The sequence below is a fragment of the Oncorhynchus nerka genome, linkage group LG2, assembly GCF_034236695.1.
Source record: "Oncorhynchus nerka isolate Pitt River linkage group LG2, Oner_Uvic_2.0, whole genome shotgun sequence".
In the NCBI taxonomy this organism is placed as follows: Eukaryota; Metazoa; Chordata; class Actinopteri; order Salmoniformes; family Salmonidae; genus Oncorhynchus; species Oncorhynchus nerka.
In genome coordinates, this window is record NC_088397.1 from 51,025,158 (window position 1) to 51,043,206 (window position 18,049).

Below are 18,049 nucleotides of genomic sequence, written 5' to 3' on the forward strand. Positions count from 1 at the left end.
TTGTACTTTTTGGAGAAATGTCCTCTGGTCTGATGACACAAAAATAGAACTGTTTGGCCATAATGACCATCATTATGTTTGGAGGAAAAAGGGGGAGGCTTGCAAGCCAAAGAACACCCTCCCAACCGTGAAGCACGGGGGTAGCAGTGTCATGAAATGGTGGTGCTTTGCTGCAGGAGGGACTGATGCACTTCACAAAATAGATGGCATCATGAGGACAGAAAATGATGTGGATATATTGAAGCAACATCTCAAGACATCAGTCAAGCAGTTAAAGCTTGGTCGCAAATAGGTCTTCCAAATGGATAATGACCCCAAGCCTACTACCAAAGATTTGGCAAAATGGCTTAAGGACAACAAAGTCAAGGTATTGGAGTGGCCATCACAAAGCCCTGACCTCAATCCTATTGAACATTTGTGGACAGAACCTAAAATGCGTGTGCGAGCAAGGTGGCCTACAAACCAGCTCTGTCAGGAGGAATGGGCCAAAATTCACCCAACGTATTGGGGGAAGCTTGTGGAAGCCTACCTGAAATGTTTGACCCAAGTTGAACAATTTAAAGGCAATGCTACCAAATACTAATTGAGTGTATGTAAACTTCAGACCCACTAGGAATGTGATGAAAGAAATAAAAGTTTAAATAAATTATTCTCTCTACTATTATTATGACATTTCACATTCTTAAAATAAAGTGGTGATCCTAACTGACCTAAGACTGGGAATTTTTACTAGGATTACATGTCAGAAATGGTTAAAAACTGAGTTTAAATGTATTTGGCTATGGTATGTAAACTTCCGACTTCAACTGTATGAAGCGAAATAATGAAGAGAAATTATAGATAAAACAAATCGGTGCTCATCGGCCATTGGACATAAACATTACACAACAAGTTAGAAATCGCAAATTCAACAATGAGTGGTTTGGAAGGAATCAGTGGCAAACTGCAAGCATTGCAAAGCAATCATTAGCCTGCTATTCAGTTGAGTAGCTGTGTGGACCTAAGTCTAAGATTAAGGGTCTCTTTTCCTAGTTTAAAATGATATACATTCAACATTGACAGCATGGCCAATGAAGCATGATTTTTGCCGTGCTCAAACAACTCGGAACTGCGAAATCAGACTTTAGTGAGTTCAAGACAACTGGGACCTCGGTAAAAATGAGCTACGACTGGAAAAATACATTTTGAACTTTCATCCAACTACATTCGGAACTCGGGCATTTTTCTAGAGCAGGCCTGGGCAATTCCAGTCCTTGGGGGCATGATTGGTGTCATGCTTTTCCCCATCCCTAGCAAACACACCTGATTTAAACTAATTGCATTTTGTAATGAAGATCATGATTAGTTCATTATTGGAGTTGGGTGTCTAAGCTGGATCTGGGGTAAAAGTGTGACACCGATCAGGCCCCCGAGGACTGGAGTTGCCCAGGCCTGTCTAGAGCTACCACCTAAAGATCACTGATGTCATCATGGTTATGCCCCCCCCCCCCCCCCCCGAGTTTCCAGTTGTCTTGAAAGCACCATCAATCCAGAGAATACCAGACTTTGATGACAGTTTGATGACAACATTTTCCCACAAAGGACCTTCTCTTCACCACCTTCCTGTTCAAGTGAGCACAGCACAACAAGGTGAGTCCAAAATTGTCTCGTATGTTGCTGCATAAATTATTAATATGCCAGGGAGATATGTATACTGTAACTAAGAAAGTAATACTAAGTGTATGTTGTGTAGTAAGCTGTTAGTTGCCCATGTGCCTCACCCTAATCATTTGGTATATTTTCACCTCTTAATTTCACCGACTGTTCTGACTTGGTGGTGCACATGTAGCCTTTAAACTGTTTTTTAGAAATGTAATCATTGAATATTATAAAAGCTTTCATTGTCTGCTTATATGCCCCCTTTTATTTATCCTACTGTTCTGACTTGGTGTACAGGGAGAACACCCTAAGAACAACCCATGCTCTGAATTATGTTGCTGTACATTTCAAAGTGCTGAACAAATAGTTATATTGACTATGTCCATCCTACCTTGCTCATTAATGTCTTAATCGGAATTACGGATTGCCTCTTATCCACTTGTCGTCCCCTTATGCAATAGTTTGTACTGTACATCTCAATTGTCAGTAGAAACCACATTTGTTTAAGCAAGTCAGCCATATCAACTATGTTTTTAAAAGTCAGTAAATGAGGCTGAATGAACTGTTTTGCTGCCAGACAAGGCTCCGCTGATAGACAGGTTTAGCAGTGGCTCTGTTGGGACAGCTTTATGTAGGCCCTAACAGTTTGTGGACACTGTTTTGTCACCTTTATAGTGCAAATCGTTTTTTTTTTTTTTTTTTACCCCACAAAGATTTACATGCTAAAATCGCCACTGGGTAATGCCAAATCAAATTTCATACATATGACAACTTTTTAATTATGTATAAATTAAGCTTTTAGCTACAAAAGTCGAATATGTGTGTGTGTGTGTGTGTGTGTGTTTTACATTTTTGGAAATGTATAACAAAAAAACAATCAAATTTACTTAAGTATTCAGACCCTTTACTCAGTACTTTGTTGAAGCACCTTTAGCAGTGATTACAACCTCAAGTCTTCTTGGGTACGATGCTACAAGCTTGGCACACCTGTATTTGGAGAGTTTTTCCCATTTCTTGTCTGCAGATCCTCAAACTCTGTCAGGTTGGATGGGGAGTGTCGATGCACAGCTGTTTTCAGGTCTCAGAGTTGTTCGATCTGGTTCAAGTCCAGGCTCTGTCTGGGCCACTCAAGGACATTCAGAGACTTGCTCTGAAGCTGCTCATGTGTTGTCTTGGCTGTGTGCTTAGGGTGGTTGTCCTCTTTGAAGGTGAACCTTCACCCCAGTCTGAGGTCCTGAGAGCTTTGGAGCAGGTTTTCATCAAGGATCTCTCTGTACTTTGCTCTGTTCATCTTTCCCTCGATCCTGACTAGTCTCCCAGTCCTTGCTGCTGAAAAACATCCCCACAGAATGATGCTGCCAGCACGATGCTTCCCCGTAGGAATGGTGCCAGGTTTCTTCCAGACGTGACACTTGGCATTCAGGCCAAAGAGTTCAGTCTTGGATTCATCAGACCAGAGAATCTTGTTGGCCTGATTGGGGGAGTGCTGTAGAGGTGGTTGTTCTTCTGGAATGTTCTCCCATCTCCGCAGAGGAACTCTGGAGTTCAGTCAGAGTGATCATCGGGTTGTTGGCCACCTCTCTGACCAAGGCCCTTCTCCCCTGATTTCTCAGTTTGGCCGGGCAGACAGCTCAAGGAAGAGTCTTGGTGGTTCCAAACGTCTTCCATTTAAGAATGATGGAGGCCACTGTGTTCTTGGGGACCTTCAATACTGCAGAAATGTTTTGGTACCCTTCCCCAGATCTGTGCCTCGACACAATCCTGTCTCTACGGACAATTCCTTCAACCTCATGGCTTGGTTTTGGCTCTGACATGCACTGTCAAATGTGGGACCAGTGCGTGCCTTTCCCAATCATGTCCAATCAGTTGAATTTACCACAGGTGAAACATCAAAGATGATCAATGGAAATAGGATGCATCTGAGCTCAATTTCCAGTCTCATAGCAAAGGGTCTAGAATACTTATGTAAATTAGGTATTTCTGTTTTTTATTTTTAATACATTTGCAAACATTTCTAAAAACCTGTTTTCGCTTTGTCATTATGGGGTATTGTGTGGAGATTGAGGAAAAACATGAATTTAATCAATTTTAGAGTAAAGCTCTAACGTAACAAAACGTGGGGAAACTAAAGGGTTCTGCATACAAATCCCCAACATAATGACATTTCTTTGTCCTGGTTTCGCGAGGAATCACTCTTTTTTTAATGGATAAAGCGGGTGTATAAAAAGTTACAAGCTAAAGGATGTTACTTTAGTGACAAGAATAAATCCCAAGTTTGACTAGAACAAATATTATTCCTAATTCTTAGTTTACCTCCCTATGCAATTTACTGTGTAGCCTACACAAGTAAATAAGTCATCATAATAATTTTTGAACACTAATGCATGCCTTTTTCTGCATGTTTGCAGTGAATCCTTAGTGCTGGTAGCCTATATTATTTTCAGATGTATTGCATTATATATATTTTTATGGCTGAGTTGGTAGAGCATGGCGTTTGCAACGCCAGGGTGTGTTTGATTCCCACGGGGGACCAGTACGAAAAAAAGGTATGTAAATCTATGCACTTACTTCTGTTAGTCGTTCTGCATAAGAGCGTCTGCTAAATGACTCAAATGTGAATGTATTTAAGGCGTCGTTTGGTTATTGTAAAGGTGCAGAAGGGTAGCCCCTCCCTCCTGGGGTGCATCCGTAGATATAAATGCTTTGCCACCGCCGCCGCTCCTCATCATTCGCAGTGGTGGTTTTTTCCGTTTCCAAAGTTTTCCCTCGTCTACGTTTTCTACTCTACACTTTCAACAATTGCACATTTACATAAACGTGTATACATTTATGCAGATTTTGTTTCATGTTTACTGTACTAGCCAATGTTTTACCTGTGGACGTACGTGCCAAATTGTTTTCGTTTTTATCTGTAAAACTGACATTTTGCTTCAAAGTATGACTTTCTTTAGTCCAAATATTAGTAATAGAAGTTTGGAAACGGAATTGGCCGAGAATTTGTCCCGGGATGAGCGCTTGGCTCGAGTTGAAATAGCCCTTTTAAGCATAATATTTTTCAGTGGAGCAATCTTAAATTTTGGACTGCTATTTGTGCTGTGGAAGAGGAGGAAGCAGCTGTCGAGGATGCGCGTCTTTGTTTTTCACCTTTGCCTGGCAGACCTTGTTGTCACATTTTTCCAAGTTTGTCCGCAGCTGATGTGGGATGTAACGGACAGATTCTTCGGTCCTGACGTTTTGTGCCGCCTGGTGAAATACCTGCAGGTCGTTGGCATGTTTGCCTCCACTTACATGATTGTAGTGATGACCATTGATCGCTATCAAGCAATCTGTAACCCAATGGTTACTTTCCAGAGGCGGAGAGCGCGCTGGAACGTGCCTGTGTGCGTTGCTTGGTCTGTATCCCTCATCGGGAGTCTCCCTCAAGTGTTCATCTTCTCCCGAGTTCAAATCGCGCCTGGTGTCTATGACTGCTGGGCTGACTTCATCAAACCGTGGGGGTTAAAAGCTTACGTGACCTGGACCACTCTAGTGATATTTGTCTTGCCCATCTTAACTGTTATCGTGTGCCAGGTGCGTATTTGCCGAGCTGTTCAAATCAACTTTCACATGAAAACTCAACAAGTATCGACATTTCTCGCCAAACCGCTGCCCTCCAGGGCAAGTAGCGTTGCTGGGGTGTCTAAAGCCAGGATCAAGACTGTGAAGATGACTTTGGTCATTGTTCTTGCCTACATTATCTGTTGGACTCCTTTCTTCACTGTCCAGCTGTGGTCCGTCTGGGATGTCCAAGCACCGACTGAGAGTAAGAGCTGTTCAATCTGTATATCTAAGAAATCCCTCCTTTTGTCACACGTTTTAATACCTGGATTACAACTTTACTTGCAATGTATGTTTACTATAGTTTATGTACTTGGCATTTTTGCGCCACCTCCTATATGTATTAAGGAATATAAATACATTAGGATGCTTTAGATAATAATGAGTGTTTTACATCTTTTGATATATATTTCAGCTGCAACTTTCACCATCCTGATGCTCCTGGCGAGTCTGAACAGCTGTGCAAACCCCTGCATCTACCTGCTCTTCAGTGGGAAGCGCCCCAAGATACGTGTGGCTTTAGTGTGTGTTAGCCAGTCGGACATGAATGACTCCATACAAGAGGACGCCACTGTGGTTAGCTCGCGGTACAGTTCCAAGAGCCTTTCTAACTCCAGATGAAACAAGTTGACAAGAGCTCAGTCTGGCTCAGGGGTGGGCAAACTCCAGTCCTCGGGGGCCTGATTGGTGTCGCACTTTTTCTCCATCCCTAGCAAACACAGATGATTAATGCTGATTGAGCTTGGTGTATATATATGTAAAGAGCAAATATTAAATATTCAGCTCACTAAGCATAGCTGCGGGAAGTAGTGGTGCTGCAGCACCCCCTGAAAAATCAGAATACCTTTTGAATAATTTTGAGAATAATACATTCGCACACACTGGGTCTTTTACGAGTCCTGTATTAGCTGACCAATATAGCCATCTGAAGCATAGACACATTTTTTTTCGAAAATTGTATTTTTTTCTCCACAAAAGTAGTGCACTGGGCCTTTCATAATCCTGTATTAAAGGCCCAAAATAGCTGTCTGTAGTGCAGGCATTTAAAAAATAATATATATATATTATGTTAAACTAATACAGGCCTTCACGAGGCCGATATAAACCGATATAAACTCGGCAAAAAAAAAGAAACGTCCTCTCAATGTCAACTGCGGTTATTTTCAGCAAACTTAGCATGTGTAAATATTTATATGAACATAACAAGATTCAACAACTGAGACATGTGACTAACATAAATGGAATAATGTGTCCCTGAACAAAGTGGGGTCAAAATCAAAAGTAACAGTCAATATCTGATGTGGCCACCAGCTGCATTAAGTACTGCGTGCATTTCCTCCTCATGGACTGCACCAGATTTGCCGGTTCTTGCTTTAGTAAGATTTTACCCCACTCTTCCACCAAGGCACCTGAAAGTTCCTGGACATTTCTGTGGGGAATGGACCTAGCCCTCACCTTCCGATCCAACAGGTCCCAGACGTGCTCAATGAGATTGAGATCCGGGCTCTCCTCTGGCCATGGCAGAACACTGACATTCCTGTCTTGCAGGAAATCACGCACATAACGAGCAGTATTGTCATGCTGGAGAGTCATGTCAGGATGAGCCTGCAGGAAGGGTACCACATGAGGGAAGAGGATGTCTTCTCTGTAACGCACAGCGTTGAGATTGCCTGCAATGACAACAAGCTCAGTCCGATGATGCTGTGACACACCGCCCCAGACCATGACGGACCCTCCACCTCCAAATCGATCCCGCTCCAGAGTACAGGCATCGGTGTAACGCTCATTCCCTCGACGATAAACGCGAATCCGACCATCACCCCTGGTGAGACAAAACCACGACTCGTCAGTGAAGAGCACTTTTTGCCAGTCCTTTCTGGTCCAGCGACGGTGTATTTGTGCCCGTAGGCGACGTTGTTGTCGGTGATGTCTGGTGAGGACCTGCCTTACAACAGGCTTACAAGCCCTCAGTCCAACCTCTCTCAGCCTATTGCGGACAGTCTGAGCACTGATGGAGGGATTGTGCATTCCTAGTGTAACTCAGGCAGTTGTTGCCATCCTGTACCTGTGGGATTTTCGGATGTACCGATCGTGTGCAGGTGTTGTTACACGTGGTCTGCCACTGCGAGGACAATCAGCTGTCCGTCCTATCTCCCTGTAGTGCTGTCTTAGGCGTCTGACAGTACAGACATTGCAATTTATTGCCCTGGCCACATCTGCAGTCTTCATGCCTCCTTGCAGCATGCCTAAGGCACATTCACACAGATGAGCAGGGACCCTGGGCATCTTTCTTTTGGTGTCTTTCAGAAACAGTAGAAAGGCCTCTTTAGTGTCCTATGTTTTCACAATTGTGACCTTAATTGCCTACTGTCTGTAAGCTGTTAGTGTCTTAACGACTGTTCCACAGGTGCATGTTCATTAATTGTTTATGGTTCCCTCGACAAGCATGGGAAGATCTGTGAAGTTATTTGGATTTTTATGAATTATCTTTGAAAGACAGGGTCCTGAAAAAGGCACACTTCTTTTATTGCTGAGTTTGCAGTCTATAGCGCAGGCAAAATAAAAATCGCAGCACCCCCACCCTCAAACATCTTCCTGCTGCTATAACTCTAAGACCTAGCTACATCTGCAAATTGTTACAGCACATGTATGTTTAAACGTTTTTCAGGCACTGAAAATGAATATAGACAGGGAGCTGTGTACACAGATTTAAATACTGACACTGACAGTGTTATAAAGAAACCTCATTGCATATGTTTTGAACACAGATAGTCATTGTGATTCAGGAATGTTCTCATGGCATGAATTTGAACATTCAAGCATCGAGCTGGTTAAGGTGACATATACGCAGTGAAATTAGCTTATGTAAAAAAGGGCCTATGCCAAACATACTGTCAGTGTTTGAATTCATATTTATTGCAATTTAGTTATTGTAACTGTTGTTAGCCTCAGTGTTTTGCACATCTGATTTATGAAATTATGTCAGCATTAAAATGCTGGGTGGAAAATATATTGATTTCAGATATGCAATTTATTAATATATCAATTATAAAATATGATCTATGTGCAGAAAGTAAGCTACTTTATGATGTAGGCTACAATACATCTAGGATGCCAGTAAATGTAGACTATATCTGTTTTCCTCATTTGATCCAGGAGAGTGGGTCGGGTATATTCACAGCAGAGGTAGGCTACTTCAAGGAGTGTAAGAGGGCACTGTGTCCCACGGCCAAGGGAGGTGATGGGTAGACATAGGAGGTAAGATGAATTCCAATAAAATAGCCTAATGATGTCCTCAAGACAAAATAAAACATATATTTACAAGGAAGGACACCTTGGCTCTTAGTTACTTTGTACTTAAGTTAGTTGTGACAAAATATGTAAGAAATAAGAGTTGGCTCCTATTTTACTACACCATGGTCCATTTATATGAGACATTTTGGAAAGTATCCTGCACAAGCCATAATAAAAAATACAATAAAAAATGAGGATCTTATCCTGAATCAATGACACTTAAGACATTTCAAGAAACTCTTTTCCACTCCCACAAAATCCCTTTGGAAGTCTGGTGGACTAAAAGCCTTAGGATATTGGGATCAACACTCACACAATACTGCTAAGACCTGTTATCTTCCCCAGTGTGGCAGCTGTCTCAGTTTGGACCTTTTATGATAAAGGGCTCCCACCATTCATCGGCCAGATTTCTGACAACCAGACGACTCTGTAAGTCTGTTCATTCAGGAAGACATCCTGGCGAGTGGACTCAAAAACTCATTAGGAATCAAACCACACATAGGCTTACTGCACACATGTATTTACTTGTTTCTCTATCTCTCACACAAACAAAAAAACACACTAACATCTGACAATAATTGCTTCAAAGTAAGTGTGTAAAAGGTGATGATGACGCACATTATGGTTGAAAGGTATTTCATTAAAACTACCATAGCCTATGTCACAGAATAGATTTGATTAGAAATACAAATGAAACAAACAGTCACCCTCAATGGCTCAAATGCATTCGTAATTTGGTAAACACCTGTGTTTGCATTCGCAAAAAGGTTATTGTAGAGAGGGTTCAATTAACCCCAAACAAATCTAACAGTCAACATAGAAAAGCAAAATGGGCTAGCTCTAAGTGCATTTAACGCAGTGTTTGAGCTTTACTTTGCATGTAGGATCAACCAATGTAGCTCACTGCGATTCCAAAGAGGTGGATTTTCATACTGTGATAACGACCACCGACATCGATCCACGAGTACCGCATGAAAACAAAACCAGTGGATAAGTGAGAGCATGGGGAGAACTATTCTGGTGAAAGCATTCGGTCTCCTTTTGTATGGTTTTGATAAGAGTATTGTGAACATCAAATGAAAGCGAAAATGACTAAACATGATTCAACATTTTCATAATATTTTGTAAGATTAAATCTCACACCATTGTATATAAAATAGATTGTCTTAAATATCTCTTACTAAATAACTGATCTCGACATCTCCAAAATATCTTATCTGTTTTCATGGCAAACTTGCTTTACCAAGTATATGCGAACAGAGGTTTGTGGTAGATAAATAACATCGCTTTGGACAATGCACATGTTTCAATGTCCGGTGAGGATGTACATGTTTAATCTTTAAGTACAAAGCTAAATAAATGAAGTGGACACAACTAAACCCAATACATTAGCTGACTGTTCCATAGGCTGGGCTGGTTCCATGCACTGTTGAGGTGATGGTTTGTATGATGCATCGAGATCAGCTATACATGTCAGATCCCCATGCAAGATAGGACAGCTCGAAGTGATGTATTTTGTGAAACACAATACACGAAGCCACGTAACTGACACTGACAAAGCAGACGATGTCTGTTTCCAAAATGGCAGGGAATATCGATCATGTCTTGTTGTATGACGTAGGCTACAGTGTGAATCAGATTGGTTCATCAATGTTGAAAAGTCATCTGCTGGGGTTTTAATGTTGCCTTCTCTGTCAGTTTTGACGCTGTCAGAGCATGTTCCCACTATCCAGATGGCTATTCAACCGGGATCATTAACGAGATAAAAATGCACTGCTCCTGGTGGATCATCCATCGAACCAATATTTGTGAAATTACTTTTTAAACAACAGCCATCTTACAAACATGATTGTTCATAATAAGAAATGCATCATGTTTATCATGTTTTAATAATGCAACGCATTACATAAGAGTAAACATGAATATGACCAAGATGTAACGGAAAATTCACAGGAGAATTAATGCCAATGCAATTTTATGCGGACTGTCTCGCTCTCTGATCCTTGAAGAGAAGTGTTCCTAATATTCGGGTTTGTATATAACAATCGTGTCTTCTCCGGCAACTGAATGATAAAATGACCTGCTACTGCCTTGTGTTTACAAAATCACCATGGGGAAGACTTTGGGGGGGACTCCAAAGAGACGGCGTTAGGGAAGCATGTATCACTCAATAAGATTGATTCAGGGGTGTAAACGTTAATTTGTTGCACATTCCTGATCCTAGGCTACAAAATTACCACTACTACTGCAATAAGAAATACATATACAGGCTACAAAATTACCACTACTACTGCAATAACAAAAAATATACAGGCCACAAAATTACCACTACAACAAACCTCAAAACAAGCCCCACACACAGATTGCAAATGACCAAATTGCAGCACAATACCTCCAAATCCGTCCATATATCAAACCTACGTTGACAGGACAACAGCTTTCCCAGCGCAGGTACTGTACTATACTTACTATACACAGTGCCATTCCCTACCGTTAAAGTTTAAAACACTGCACACTAAAATGACACTTCGCAAAATGTGAAAGTGCAAGGTGTATAAATATATATATAAATAAAAGACAAGGAGCATACGTTTTGGGCATTACAACATGTGCAAGCAGATACGTGATTAGACTGGCGAATAGGGAATCAATGCATATTAAGCCCTTGGGGATGTAGAGTTTTTAAGTCCAAGATCCATCGGGCATCGCGCTGGAGAAGGCGCTCATCCAAATTGCGGCATCTGTGGCTTAAGAAAACAGTCAATGGCACAGAATGTATGATTAGTCACAGCATGATTAGCCTCATGAAAATGTCTGGCTACTGGTGATTTTAGGTAATTTCTTCGGATGGCACTGCGATGCTCGTTGATGCGTAACCGTAGTTGTCTGCGCGTAATACCAGTGTTGCAAGCCGCATGGACAAGACCATACATTGTTAGATCCACAGTTAATTAATCTATTGATGGTGTATTATTTATTTATCACGAAAGAACTTAATTTGTTGGACTTTTTAGATGTTAAAATGTTCCCCCGCTGCTCTCTGATCTTTTTAGCCTACTCGAGTAGTTCATATCTATTGCTTCTGATATTGTTATATAGCCAGACGGTTGTCTCTTTCCAATTATTTGTGACATTTAATTGTCAATTTTTTATCCTATATATTCCTTGTTAATGAGGACCTGGATCTTGTAGGTTTCTTGTAGTGAGAAGTTGGTTTTATATTCACACATTCATACATTCAACTGACATTCAACAGACATTCAACAAACATTCAACAAACATTCATCAGACATTCACCAAAAGCCATTTAAAATTAAATTGTAAAAATCAATAACTAATTCATCGATTGTCACTGAAACAGAAACCTAGATATGGTTTATTCTATAAATGTCTAGCATACTTTTACAACTTTTGTTTTGAATAAACATTCCAGTTTTGATTTGATGGAAATACATCAAATCTTTCAAATGCAATTTAAAGCTGTATAAATCAATAACTAATTCACCGTTTGTCACGGTAACATCAAACTAGGTATGATTTATTTTATAAATGCCTAGCATACTTGTACAACTTTTGTTTTGAGTAATAATTCCAGTTTTGATTTGATAGAGGGCATGTAGTCCGTCTAGAGGGCATGTGGTCAAAGTTTTAATGAGTCTGTTATACCCTATTAGAAGAGGTCTGGCATACAATTCTGCATCTTCAGTCATATTAAATTAGATTACAGGTTAAAAAAATAAAACTACGGGATGAAGGGGTCAGGCCTGACTAACAAAGAAGACAGGTGGATGGATCAAGAGGACCAAGACAACCAAGAGGATTAACATGGACATTCCACAGTGGAGATAAGGAAAACTAAGAGTGAACCATAACATACACTACCGTTCAAAAGTTTTGGGTCACTTAGACATGTCATGTTTTTTAAAGAAAAGCAAATGTTTTGTCCATTAAAATAACATCAAATTGATCAGAAATACAGTGTAGACATTGTTAATGTTGTAAATGACTATTGTAGATGGAAAAGGCTGATTTTGTTAAATGGAATATCTACATATTTTAAAACATTTCTTTTTAAACCTTTATTTAACTAGGCAAGTCAGTTAAGAAAAAAATTCTTATTTTCAATGACGGCCTAGGAACAGTGGGTTTAACTGCCTGTTCAGGGGCAGAACGACAGATTTGTACCTTGTCAGCTCGGGGGTTTGAACTTGCAACCTTCCGGTTACTAGTCCAACGCTCTAACCACACCTTACATAGGCATACCGAGACACATTATCAGCAACCATCACTCCTATGTTCAAGTGGCACATTGTCTTAGCTAATCCAATTTTATAATTTTTAAAAGTCTAATTGATCATTAGAAAACCCTTTTGTGCTGATTTAAAGAAGCAATTACAACTGGCCTTCTTTAGACAAGTTGAGTATCTGGAGCATCAGCATTTGTGGGTTCGATTACAGGCTCAACATGACCAGAAACAAAGAACTTTCTTCTGAAACTCGTCCGTCTATTCTTGTTCTAAGAAATGAAGGCAATTCCATGTGTTAAATTGCCAAGAATCTGAAGATCTCGTACAACGTTGTGTACTACTCCCTTCACAGAACAGCGCAAACTGTCCCTAACCAGAATAGAAAGAGGAGTGGGAGGCCCTGGTGCACAACTGAGCAAGTGGACAAGTACATTTGAGTGTCTAGTTTAAGAAACGGGCGCCTCTCAAGTCCTCAACTGGCAGCTTCATTAAATAATACCCGCAAAACACCCGTCTCAATGTCAACAGGAGGCGACTCCAGGATGCTGGCCTTCTAGGCGGAATTGCGAAGAAAAAGCCATATAAATCCAATCTAGTTTGATGATTCTATCGTAATCAGTGAAAACGTTATTGATTTATACCGCTTTAAATGGCATTTGATAGATGTTATGTATTTCCATCAAATCAGAACTGGAATGTTTACTCAAAACAAAGGTTGTAAAAGTATGCTAGACATTTATAGAATAAATCATATATAGTTTGATGAGTCTGTGCAAACGGTGAATTAGGTATTGATTTTTACATTTGTAAATATCTTTTGGCGAATGTCTGTTGAATGTAAAACCAACTTTACCTCGGTACCCTGCCACTCTCTGAGCTTTTTAGCCTACTAGAGTATTACATATATTTGCTTCTGATAATGTTATGTAGCCCAGACAGTTGTCTCTTTCCAATTATTTGATAGTCTATATTATTCCTTGTTAATATGCATTGACTCCCTATTCACCAGTCTCTAATCAACTATCTGCTTGCATCTGTTATGCACAGCAGGTGTCTTAAGTAGGTGTCTTATTCATTTGTTTGTACAGCACTTGTATTATTTCAAGCATGGATTCAATTATACTATTTTTGCATCTCGGCCTCCTTGCGTTATTCCTATCTGAAATGCAGCCATATAGCACACAACAAAAGTACACGAAAGTACACGATGTTGAAGAGAAGTCCCACGAAGATTGGCAGCCCAAGATGCACTCATTAAAACAGCACACACCGTAACCATCGATTCAGGGACATGGATAGAAGGCTACCGCCAGTCAGCGCAACGAAAGGATGCACTGCCAATTTCAGCACCACCGAAGTGGACAGCCAGGACAACAGGAGCATTGTGCCAGGGCTCGCCTCTGAGCACAACCAATAGGCTACATCGGTCATTGTCCCTAAATACATAAAATAACGCAAAGGTGTATATCTATCAATAGCAATTAGACCCGCAAAAGCAAGCAATGACATTAAGAATCATAGATACATCTCAAATGCATTGAAGTAAAAAGGAAAGGCCTAAAGTAACTACATATTACATTTGAAAAAATCTGCCAGGCTTACATGAGTGGAAAACCAATTCATTAATCATTCTGGCATGGCCATAAAGGTTGTAGCTTACCGCTTAGAAGAGCTGCAGCCTCCTTGATGATGTGTTGAACCTCATGATACATTTGATTACATTATCCTTCCTGGCGAAATTTACTTGCCAGGTCCCTCTTAAATGCCAGCTGGGCTTTCCTTGATGTAACATGCTGTGTTCACTGAATATGTTATTCAGGGTGGAGAATGAATATTCAAACATTGCTGTAGATGCCTCAAATCAATGGTTCAGTGCCAACAGCATAGTCGGCATTGCTGACAAAGGCCCGTCATATCCTTGAAGAACACTGAGAAGGGTTCCATTTGTTGTTGCTGGTTGTGGTTGCGATTTCACTTTGCAAGAATATGCAACCCGCAATAAACTCCACTTCCACTGGTTCAGTTTTGGTTAGATCCAACAATTGATTGACCTTGTTCACATCCAAAAAGTTTGGGCTCTCGGCATCCATGGCACACAAAGCTTGAAGGAAATGTCAAGGTAACAGAGCTTCAGCTAAACTCACAAAGCAGAGATGTCACAGAGTGCATTGTGAATGCAAATCTCTAAGTACCACACATTGAACAGTTGACAACTTTGTGACACTAAGAAGAGCAGAGACATTCTCATGCCTCCTCTGCCTTCCAATCATTCTTAATACGTGGCAAACAATTGGAGACAAGCCCCCAAAACTCAGGTGCAGACATGAGATTGTTTGGGAGAGAGTTGTCAAATGACTCTGGAGTCTGTGTTTTAAAAAAAGAGTACTTCTTTCAGAGAGCAGGTACACTGAACAAAAATCTGAATAAAACATACAACAATTTCAAAGAGTTTACGAAGGCACAGTTCTTATAAAGAAATCTGTCAATTGAAATAAATTCATTATGGATTTCGCATGACTGGTGTTTCATCCTAAGATGCTGGGTTCTCTTACTGAAGCCTCCGAAGCGGGTTTATAATAAATGGAACAGATTTATTTAATGTTCTCCTTATCACATTACAGTTGACCACTCTCTACAGTGTCTTCAGCCCAACTCTCCCATACATCATTGAACTCTAACCGCCCTTGCGTCTCGTAATCCAATCACTTCAATGCCAGAACGGAAACCCCATTGTCATTTGTTAATTCAAATAACTCAACCCCTGCAAACAATTCCCATTGGCTATTTGCACCATTTTAAATCTAAACTCATTAACACATTTCTCAATACACCACAACCGGGAATCTGGTGGTTTACAGATATCTTGAAAAAAAGGTAAGGGCCTGGATCAGAAACCAGTCAGTATCTGGTGTGACCACCATCTGCCTAATGCCGCGCAACACATCTACTTCGAATAGAGTTGATAAGGCTGTTGATTGTGGCCTTTGGAATGTCGTCCCACTCCTCTTCAATCAATGACTGTGTGCAGCGCAGCCTCACATTCAATCAGCGTGAGGTTGCTGGATATTGGCGGGAACTGGAACACGCTGTCGTACATGTCGATCCAGCGCTTCCCAAACGGGCTCAATGGGTGACATGTCTGTTGAGTATGCAGGCTATGGAAGAACTGGGACATTTTCAGCTCCCAGGAATTGTGTACAGACCCTTGCAACATGGGGCCGTGCATTATCATGCTAAAACATGAGGTGATGGCGGCGGATGAATGGCACAACAATGGGCCTCAGGATCTCGTCACGGTATCTCTGGCCGTGTCTAGACATGACAGTTCATGCAGCTTTTGTATTCTGATCATGGAATGATCCAAACCTGTCATACGTCTATATTTACATTTAAATGTGCCCTCCATGTCCATATTGTGTCAGTAGGGAAAATATGATAACACAACAACAGCTGATGGCTGCTGTAGCTAACCAGCAAGCTAGCAGAGGAAGCAACGTAAATGGATTGCAAACGAGTTAGCATAACTTTAGCCATATTTTCTTCTAAATATTAGCCAGATGGCTAGCATTTATGAGGCCAGCAAACACGTTCCCCACATGCAAGGAACGTATTTCCTCCAACGTATTTCCTGCTCGGTCTGAAAACACACGTTCTCTGGAGACTTGTGGGAGGAGTGCTGATGATGTCGCCCACTGTATGCGTTTTCGGTAGCCTGATTGCATCCAGACTGTGGAGAAATCCACACAAAATGCATCCCTGACCACCTGAAGTGGGCAGACACATCTGAACACAATCAGACCACAAAGTGACTTTTGTGCATCTTTTCAATGCGAAATTCGTATTCTGATAGCAGAAGTTGCATGTAAGTGTTAAGTGTAGACACAACATCTGTGCATTCAAATTGCCATCTATAAAATGCAATTGTGTTCATTGTCCGTAGCTTATACCTGCACATGCCATAGTGCCCTATGGTGATGGTGGGGTTATGTTCACAACGTTGACATCAGCAAACTGCTCTCCCACACGACACCATACAAGCTGTTTGCCATCTGCCCGGTATAGTTGAAATCAGTATTCATCCATAAGGAGCACACTTCTCCAACATGCCATCGAAGGTGAGCATTTGCCCACTGGAGTCGGTTACGATGCCGAACTGCAGTCAGGTCAAGACCCTTGTGAGAACTACGAGCACGCAGATGAGCTGCCTGAGACTGATTTTTTTTTTTTTACAGTTTGTGCAAAAATGATTAGGTTGTACAAACCCACAGTTTCATCAGCTGTCCGAGTGGCTGGTCTCAGATGATCCCACAGGTGAAGAAGCTGGATGTGGATGTCCTGGGCTGGTGTGGTTACACGTGATCTGCGGTTGTAAGGCCGGTTGTAGGTACTGCCAAATTCTCTAAAACAACATTGGAGGTGGCTTACGGTAGAGAAATTAACATTCAATCCTTTGGCAACAGCTCTGTTGGACTTTCCTGCAGTCAGTAAGCCAATTGTACGTTCCCTCAAAACTTATGACATCTGTGGCATTGTATTGTGTGACAAAACTGCACAATTTAGAGTTGCCTTTTATTGTCCCCAGCGCAAGGTGCACCTGTGTAATGATCATGCTGTTTAATCAGCTTCTTGATATGCCACACCTGTCAGGTGGATGGATTATCTTGGGAAAATATACATGCTCACTAATAGGAATATAAACAAATTTGTGCACCAAATTTGAGAGAAATAAGCTTTTTGTGCGTATTTCAGCTCATGAAACATAGGACCAACACTTTACATGTTGCTTTTATATTTTTGTTCAGTGTAGATAGCTAGGGCCTCTCTGATCATTGAAGCCATCAGTGTCTTCAATGTTAAAGTGAGCTAGAGGGGAGCCGCGGGGAGGGGAGCCGAGGGAGCCCACTTGCCAAAAACTGGTTGAATCAACGTTGTTTTCATCCATGTCATTTCAATCCAAAAAATCAATGTGATGACATTGAATCAACACGGAAAACTGATTGTCATCAACATAAGGGAATTCCGTCTTTTTTTTTTTACCCAAATCCAATGACTTGGTGAAATGGTGACGTTTTTTTGTTGATTTCACATTGAATTCATATTAGTTGACAACTCAACCAAATGTAAATCAAAGCTAGACATTGAACAAAACTAGATGTTCAACTGATGTCTGTGCCCAGTGGGAAGGGAGGTGAGCGGAGGTAAAGATTGACAGGAAGGTCATTGATTACTTAATAGTATGCTAAGCTATGGAAACTCTGGAGCCTATTGAGAAA

At 41.0% G+C, this 18,049-nt stretch overlaps 1 protein-coding gene across 1 annotated transcript; it reads left to right on the forward strand.

Moving 5' to 3' along the window:
- Nucleotides 1-4,575: 4,575 nt before the first annotated feature.
- Nucleotides 4,576-5,856, forward strand: LOC115145584 (vasopressin V2 receptor-like). Its single transcript, XM_029687077.2, has 2 exons — nt 4,576-5,440; nt 5,651-5,856. The coding sequence occupies exons 1-2, from the start codon at nt 4,576-4,578 to the stop codon at nt 5,854-5,856; spliced, it is 1,071 nt and encodes a 356-aa protein (XP_029542937.1).
- The last annotated feature ends 12,193 nt before the right edge of the window (nt 5,857-18,049 follow it).

Excerpts from the sequence above, each read along its gene's own strand:
- LOC115145584 (XM_029687077.2), top strand. The coding sequence starts at position 4,576 with ATGACTTTCTTTAGTCCAAATATTAGTAATAGAAGTTTGGAAACGGAA. Across the intron at positions 5,441-5,650 it reads TGTCCAAGCACCGACTGAGA|CTGCAACTTTCACCATCCTG; the intron begins GTAAGAGCTGTT and ends TATATATTTCAG.